This window comes from Geospiza fortis, unplaced genomic scaffold, assembly GCF_000277835.1.
Source record: "Geospiza fortis unplaced genomic scaffold, GeoFor_1.0 scaffold443, whole genome shotgun sequence".
NCBI lineage: Eukaryota > Metazoa > Chordata > Aves > Passeriformes > Thraupidae > Geospiza > Geospiza fortis.
The window spans coordinates 1,025,773-1,034,861 of NW_005054335.1; the positions used below are offsets into that span (position 1 = coordinate 1,025,773).

At 35.2% G+C, this 9,089-nt stretch overlaps 1 protein-coding gene across 1 annotated transcript in view; it reads left to right on the plus strand.

The window, feature by feature from the left end:
- The window catches only part of ELOVL7 (ELOVL fatty acid elongase 7), a 31,091-nt gene extending 22,471 nt beyond the window's left edge, over positions 1-8,620 (plus strand). The window contains exons 4-8 of the mRNA XM_005421975.2: positions 938-1,018; positions 1,504-1,560; positions 3,204-3,309; positions 6,075-6,211; positions 7,497-8,620. Coding sequence (XP_005422032.1) covers positions 938-1,018; positions 1,504-1,560; positions 3,204-3,309; positions 6,075-6,211; positions 7,497-7,700 — 585 coding nt within the window. The 3' untranslated portion in view covers positions 7,701-8,620. The remainder of the gene's footprint in view (positions 1-937; positions 1,019-1,503; positions 1,561-3,203; positions 3,310-6,074; positions 6,212-7,496) is intronic.
- The last annotated feature ends 469 nt before the right edge of the window (positions 8,621-9,089 follow it).

Sequence of the window (9,089 nt, forward strand, 5' to 3'; positions counted from 1 at the left end):
CAGCAGGAAGCTAATTATTCCCCTTTTTGGAACCAAGTCATTTGGTGGGTGTTCTAGTGCTGGTGTTCTAAAGAAACTTATTTTTTTTAAGCAATCAGTTCTTCCTCAATCAGGAAGTTAAACGGGCTAAAGCCTGCTTCAGTTAGGAGTGGTGAAGCTCTTACCGTGGATGAGTGGATGATGATAATGGGAAACATCATGAAGGTATAAAATAAAATACAGATGTCATAGTGGCTGGCAGTAGAATAAGCCAACTATAATACTAATATTGTTGCTCTTGTCCAAACTTTAATATATTCCAAGGGAAAAGATTATATTATATTTGGTACATATAGTCCTTTGGTCATGTGCTCTCAGTTGTAGCTTTTCGTCACGCATATGAGTGGAAAACTAATTGAACCATGAAGTTTAACTAAGCAGAATTTTAGAGACTATGGTATTAAATATACATCATGCATATTGATTTGTTCCTTGTCTTTAATGATAATTAGCAATGGCTTTCTGTTGTGCTGGTTTTGTTAGAGTATTAAGATGCTGTGTTGTATTCCTTTTTGTATTAAGATAGTTAGCTGTGATAGCAATTTTAAAAATAATTATATTTGGTTTTGTGGTCTTACTTACACAGTAAGTTGTTTTTTAACACTGGTTTTGAGATGCATCTCTTTCTTCTCTTCAGTTACTAAAGCTGAAATAATGGGTGTAGGAAGAAAATTCTTGTCTATGGGTGTGGTCCTGGAATTAGAAATTCATTAATCTGCAACAGCAAAGGATTTTTGTGGTAGCTATCCCACACACAGGTAGATGATTGACAAAGTTGCTGATTTAAGGTGTTTTTAATATTGTTTTTCCCCTCCTGCTTAGTGATTGAAAAAGTAATCCAAAATTAATGAATTTTTCAAAAGATGTGAAGTTAATCTTTGCCCTTTTTTTCCTCCAGTTTCTTATGTCAGGCTGGGCCACAGGATACTCATTCCGGTGCGATATCGTTGACTACTCAAGGTCACCAACAGCTCTGAGAGTAAGTTGCCAAAGACAAAGGTGAACTGTTTTCATAGAACAATAGACTGGTTCGGGGTGGAAGTGACCTTGGAGATCATCTAGTTCCAATGCCCCTGATATGAGCAAGGACAACTTCCACTAGACCAAGTTGCTCAAAGTAGTGTGTTGTACATTTACTTTAGTTTTAGAAATGCTTTTTGAACAGCCTGCTTTTTGAATGCACTGTTGTAGAGTGGAATGCACTAAATGGAAATATCCTCTTGCATAATGCAGAGCAAGTGAGTTAACTGGAGGGATGGTTGGAGAAAGAGGCAAGGAATTCATTGGCTTGTTTTTGTTGGTTTTAAAATTCCCTTAAGTTTAAAGAAAAAATAGTCAAACTATACATTTAAATATTTCTATCAAACTTGGAACATCACTTGGCCCAATACTTTCTTTTATATAGATACTCATTTGTCCTGCTATGACTTTTATGTTTTGACAATTTGATTTTTATTCTTGCAGATGGTGCGAACTTGTTGGCTTTACTTCTTTTCCAAGTTCATTGAATTATTAGACACTGTAAGTATTTGTAGCCTAATAAAAGAAGTGGTTCTGTTTTCTTTTCACAGCAGAAGAACTGGTACTGTTCAGAGTTTAGGATATAAGTTGCTCCAATCTTCAATTATTAGAATACCATCACAATGTTTACCCCTCTTGTCTCTTTGTATCTCATTGTCTTTTTAACACTGTTCTTCCTTCACTATCAGGAAAAATATTAATGAGGGAACAACAATATTTAGGAAGTCTGGATAACTTGCCTAACAGCTGAGTACACTAATCTGTTATGCTTGTCTCAACACTGCAGATAAAAACCAGTTGATCATGCTGAATATTTTTTTCTTCAGATTTTATCTTCCCCATTCATATCATCAGCAGCTCTGAATGCAGGACAAAATTGCCATACCTACTTGCTCTAAATTCCTGAGATTGTCTTGGGTGTTGTGATTATAAAGATGTTTGAGGTCAGGCTGGCACTCTAACCTCATCCAAGCAAAGTCTGAGCAGCAATGCACTGAAGCAGAATGCAGACCTCGCTCAGTACCAGCAGCTGTTTTCCCAAGACTGGCACCAGATATTACTGACTGAGGTATTTTCAAAACAGCTTCTGAGTGTTGGAATTAGCTGCAGGTTTTGCCCTGTTGTTTGACATGCAATAGTGATGGTTTAGGAGCTGACTCATGAGCAGTGAGGATGTTCTACATCCTCTGAACAAGCTGGCTGTCTGACTTTTCATCTGCAAATGTTCATGATTCAACACTGGGAGATCTTACTGACTAAACCAAATGGAATGGTAATGGAAGTGTCAGGAATGCTAAAACTGGAAAATCCTGACTTGTATATTCCTCTATTTGCCTTTATTCCACACAGGTTATAGTGCTCCTTTTTAATTAGTCACAAGCCTAATTTTTAAAGAAAATTGTTTTGTTTGAATACAGACAACTAGGCACTTGTTTTTCATCAGCTTTTTTGTTTTATTGCAAAGGTAAATTCTTAGCTGTATTTAAATCAGCTGATTCCAAATGTTTTCTCTGGCACACCAGACTTCTTCTGTGTTTGTTTGCTTGCCATCTGATACTACCCTTTCCATGACCTGATTTCTTACATGTTTTTGCTGTCTTCCCTTAACATTTCCCTTGATGCCTGCCCTTTAAAATGGAGCCTGTCAATATCATTTAAGAATACCTACATATATTTTGTACAATTTTAATGTTTTCCAATGGTAGCTAAGTCAGAGTTCATAATAAAGTGCTATTTTTCTAACATAGTTTAGTCCTTCAGGTAATTTTCTCAAATGGCCTTTCATTAATGGTTCAGGGGCTTAAAATCTGATGCTTGTAGAGACTTCTCAGTCCAGGCAAGTCCATCTTACATGGTTTGTTGCACATGTAGCTGATGGCTCTACCTTTGACATTTGGTTTCAAAGCTTGCTTTGGCTTTTGACATTTCACAGGTGGATTTTACTTATTGGTTTTAAGTTTTTTTGGAAACTAGTTTGCATAGCCAGACAGTTGCTCAGTTTTCCGTCTTCTCCCAACACTATAACTGTGAAGAACTTTTAAATGTACAGTATGAGCAACCAGCACTGATGTGTATATCTTCCTTTAAATATGTTGGACTTGATTATTTTCTGTAACATTCTATTCATTAAAAATCTGTTTCAGATATTTTTTGTGCTGCGTAAGAAAAACAACCAAGTTACATTCCTGCATGTCTTTCATCATTCCATCATGCCATGGACCTGGTGGTTTGGAGTCAAATTTGCCGCAGGTATGGAGAGAGAGTGGAGTTTAGGTTGAACATATCTTCTGGTAATGAAAGTTACCTATGGTAGACAAAAAAAAAAAGAAAGAGAATTACACACCTTGGAAACATCAGTGTTTTTAAATTTAGACTTCTGCAGTATTTTTTGGAACAACTGAGATCACCATAATTATTTAAATGGGTGGGGATTACTCCTTTTTCCTATTTGACAGCATTTTGTTCAGTGTTGATTTCTTATGGGGAGAAGAGGTGCAGAGAAGGGAGTTGGGTACAAGCAAAAACCATTATTAGATGAAAAAGAGAAGTCACTGAAAAAGCATAAGTGCTAAGGCAGATCATGAAGTAAATAACTCTGTTGAAACTGCTTCAATGTCAGAACCCCTTCAACCCCTAAAATGTTAGAATGGAGTTGGAGGGGAGGACTACATTCATTTTTTTTCCTGTTTGAGAAATTACTTGGTCTTTGTTGCAGTTTCTTTTACTGGCTTTAGGTAGCATATGTGGAATTTATATACACCTGATACTTCAGCTTTCATAAAACTACAGAAATATTTTCTGGACCTTCTTTACTAAAGAAACATATTTGAATTGTTTTGAATTTAAATTCTTTGACCACTATCAGCTTACCTTCACTTTTCCTTTCCTGCTCAGTGTGTCTTTGCATGCATTTTCCTATGCCACATTACCAGTGTGTGCCACTAATAAATACAACTTGCCATGAGAATACTCTGAAAAGCGCAGAGTGGAGAAATGCACAGGCATTTATGAATCCATTTCTGGGACAGCTTAGGGTTTTTTAGGAGTTTCTACTGAGAAATAGCGGGGTTTCATACATGTTTACCTAGAAATATGTTTTGTGGGGTTTTTTTTCTTTTTTTGTCCCAGAAAATTTGTGATGAATTGATGAAGCAGTTATTCCATTGCTTTTCAGTCTGATCTGTTAGTGTCTATTTTATGTCTGGTTTTTTTCTGGAATGGTCCAGAAAGCAGTCTAGAAAATTTGTACAGCTTTTGAACTTTTCCAGTGTGCAGCTTTTCCTTGTGTATAAATGGATATACCTCTGTTGTATTTGTTAAGTTCCTGTTATGTGCTGAATTGATTGCCTATTTCTCAAATCTTGCCAAGTGACTGGTATTAAGTTAATAATAAAACTGTGAATGGTTGTCTCAGCATACACTCCAGTGTGTTTATAGGTCTGCAGAGGGAAACCTGCAGCAAATAACAGTTCCTCCTCTTCAACCTTGAAAATTTTCCACTTATAGGTGATTAACTTTCTCCTTTTTATCTGGATGTTGGATCAGTATACCAGCTACAGGCTTCTGATTTTGCATCGGATTCAAATTTCCCATGTGATAATTTGACAAATACTTTCAGCAAAGTGTGTAAGAATTGTTTTGTCCCCTGCTAGTAATAGTCCCTCACATTTATGCAGAGCTGTGTGTATTCCAAAAACTCTATTGCTTATCTTTACATTTATCTTTCCAAATACTCTTGTTTGATAAGTTTAATTTTTTTCCAAGAATTTCAGTCCTGCTGATGTTTACTTTATATTCAATTTCATCAGTGCTTGTCCTTCTAAACAGCAGCATCTGTAAAGTTTTCAACTTGTTTGTAAAATACCAACAGTTATGGATGGAGTTGCTATTTTTTCTCTGATCTGATATAAATAGAGAATTATAAAATGATGCTTAGTGTTATTTTTTGGAGCATATTTTTGTACTGTTGTGTAGGTTCCTTTTTTCTCTCCTTTAGCTATTTATTTTTTCTTCTGCATATTCACTGCACAAGCCAAAAAAAGTATGTATATTTGAACTGTAAGAACATTCAAATTATTTTTAAAAATACAAATAGCTAAGTTTCAAAGAAAGTTTGCAATCACAGCTGGAGGAGTTATGCCTTCTCAAGCTGGAAGATTAGTGTGAGCTACTAAAAACACAAAATATGTTTTATTTTTAATTGGAATGATTCTAAATGGGAAAATGGCACTCTTTTTCTCACTAAATGTCTCCTTTTATGTCATCTTGTTTTCTTTTTGATGATCATTGTTTTCATGTCCATGTTTCTTTTAAAAATACTTTGCTGTCTGCTGCTTCTTGGATCATTTTTACCCCTAATTTATTACATTCATTAAAATAAAGCTACTTTGAGCAGGATCATGTAGCTCCATGGTTAATCCAATGAAAAAGGAAGTATTTCCTTACTTGTTCTTTGAAATGCTCATGCGTTAATGGTTTGTCATAAATTTATCCCAGAATGGGCCCTACTTAAGTTTCCCTTTCACTGTTAGTATGTTTTGAGATTGACAATGGATCTGTGAGACACTTGTCTATGATTATGAAAACTTACTGTCTGAAACTATTTCATTCCCTGTGAATCTACAAATCTGTATTGAGAAGAGACTTATTACTTATCCTCTACAACTTTTGGAAGTTCATCATGATGTCTAGAAAGGAGGCAAAAAACAGGAGGAATGCTTTCTACCAACTTTTCTATGTCTCTATCAAATATAGGTTTTAATAAAAAATAATAAAAAATGAACCCAAAGAACAAAAAATTCCACCCTTTTCTGAGACAAAAAACTGATGTGATCCATCAGAACTGGTATCAATGCAATTCAGGTAAAGTACCTTGAGGGTTAGTCAAAGTCTAGGTTTTGTGGTACATGTTTTTCATACCCTGGCTCAAGACAACCTGTAGGACCTCAGTGGCTTTTAAATACCTCCTGTATTACCTACTGTAATACCTACTACCATGTCTTGTTTTTTTACAGGTGGTTTAGGAACATTTCATGCTTTGCTGAACTGTATTGTGCATGTTGTCATGTACACTTACTATGGAATCTGTTCTTTGGGACCAGCCTATCATAAATATTTGTGGTGGAAAAAGTACATGACAACTATACAACTTGTGAGTAACTGTCTTTGACATAAGCACCTCTCAAAAACCTGATTGCAGCTAACACGGATTAAAAGCAATAAATTTGTCCTTTCAGTTATGCCCATGTGTGGAGCTTACAGTTGGTATAAGATTTACTAATGTTTTAATTGAGGATAACAAAAGGTTTGAGCTCTCCACAGTAATATATCTGCCAACTTCAGCATTCACTGTAATCACAGATTTAGACAAATAAGCTTTTCAGTTATGCAGTACTTGGTAAATATATTTACAAGACTCATTGCTTGTATAAAAATTATTAAAATATAACTTTACCCCAAGAAAATACAATTAATGTACAGAATACACATGTAACTAGTAACTACATGTAACATGTAGTAAGGAAAGGGAAAAAGTATGTATTTACAACTTGATGTTCTTCCATAGAAAATGTTTGTGTTTAGAAAATTTACTTCTCTTTAATGGTCTCTCCAGAGCACTAAAAAATACCCACTCTTGCAGTGTGGGTATATTAAGTGTTTTATCCGCTTTAAGTCACTTTCAAAAGGTTGCTCTTCTGAGTGCTTTTTCATGCCCACCTCATTTAATGGGTGAATTTTCAATATTCAGTTTCTGGCTAAACAAATGGCTTAGAATGAGCAAAGATGCTGATGAAGGAGGTAAAGGAGCACCCTGTCTGCTTGCACCAGGGCTGGTTTTGGTAGAATAGTTCATGTAACCATGTGCAACTCTGAATAATGTAGCCTGAATATTTATAACTTGGTCTTTTTGACCTAGAGGCACTACCAGTGGACTTTTAACTTGGACTTCATGTGGAGTGTATTTTTGTGACATACTAGTGTGCAGGGAAGGCAGGGAAGGTGGGAATTATTGTTCCTTAACCCTGTAATGGTTACTTTCTTTTCTTTTTTTTTTTTTTTCCTGGCTAATTTTTCTAAAGGAGCCTCCCATTTGTCACTAGACGAACACTGTCTGTCTCCTTCCTTTTTATCTGAACTGGCCAGAGTAGAATCCTAATCTATTACACTCAGTTTCTTAGTTTGTCCCAGACTCTCTCTTCCTTTTTTATGTAAACCTGTTTTTCAGTGGAATAATATTTTGGGAAGATGGGCTACAAAGGTGCATCTGTGTCGTATTAGGAAGTTGTATTGATGTCCCTGTTGCTCCTTGCTTTCCACCCACTTCACCTCTACTATCTGTTTTTCAACAAACAACCTATGCTGAAATTTTTTAAACTTCTGTAGTAAGATTGCAATTTATTTTAAAAGTATTTATTTTCTTCACCTTTTTCCTCCAGGTCCAGTTTATTATGATTACAGTCCATATAGGACAAATCTACATCATGGATGATTGTCCGTACCAGTATCCAATTTTCATGTTTATTATCTGGCTCTATGGCTCCATGTTTTTAGTCTTGTTTCTCCACTTCTGGTACCATGCTTACACGAAGGGACAAAGACTGCCAAAAATGTCAAGAAATGGCATCAGCAAAGATCAGTGAAACAAATTCTTGTCTCTAAAACCAAAGAAGTATATATGTCAATGGGGAAACTTGCACTACTTGACAATCAAGACGTTTAGGTGCGCACACTACATGGTGTATATTTTGTATGTTTTCTTCCAAAACAGAATTTGTATTTTTACCGTAAGTTATTTGGGATTCAGAACATGGGAGTGGGGAAGAACTGCAGATCTCTGATTAAAAAAGACAGGGATCTCTATCTAGAAAATGCACAAAAATACAGATAATTGGAAAAACTAAAATGTATATGACAAGTACTGAGTACTTTGAACACACTTTGAGGGGGATAAAAAATACTTCACTTTTAATGCTGTAAGTTGCTAAAACTGTCAGCTGCATTTTATTATAAGAATGATTCTTCAGTAATACTGTTTATAGAATCTAAGGCATATTAATATAGTTAATACATAAACATTGTTACATCTGTTTATAAACTGTATTACTTTAAAGGAAGGATTGTGTTAATCTGTTAAAACATAGCGTTTCATTTGAAGATCACAGATTTTTGGATATACTGTCTTTTACTAGGAGAACTGAATTCATTTCATGTTCTACTCAGTTGAACATTATCGTAAATGTTGGAAAGCTACTAATATGGGGATTATCTGAATTGTCTTGTAGCATAGTGATCAAAACATCTTACTGATTTGTTCACTGTAGTAGCCAAATGTTCTTATTATTCAATGTGTCTATGAATATACTTTAAATTGCTAGCCTGTGCTGTTTGTGAAGTGGGGCTAGGTGGATTATGGAATCTTTTAATTCAATAGCCAAAATCTTAGTAGTCAAATAAAATGTAAAAAAAATTGATTTAATGATTTAAGCTGAAATGTTGCCTATTGTGATTGTACTGTGCTCTACTTTCTTCCATTTCCATTATCTATTGAAATACATGTCTAGAAAGAGTTTGTGTCATCTTGTTTTTTTTGTTATTGCGTCTTGTTTTTATCAGCTGAAGGTTAGTTACTCCAGTTACCTTGTCTGGAACCAGGCAAAAAAAATATGCGACATTCTCTAAGCTTCTGGAAGTGGGGCAGGCAGTGGTGACTGGGCATGGCTCCATTCTGTGTAGAATTACCCAGTATGTTGTTTTCCAAGGTTAGGAAGATTGTTAGGGTCACATTTGTGTAGAAATCAAAAGAACTTGCTATTTGCAAGTTGTGTTTGTACTGCATGAGTTTATTAAAGAAATTGGTGCATGCAACAGACCTGGAAATGAGGAATCAAATGTGTTTAGATTAATGTTACTATTAAAGGTACTGTTTTCTACAACACTAGAAAAAAAGTAACTTGCAATATTTGCTTTTTACTTGATCTGATCTGTGGGATTTTCAAATACTCAAGACTTTGAGGCAGATTTTAATAGCC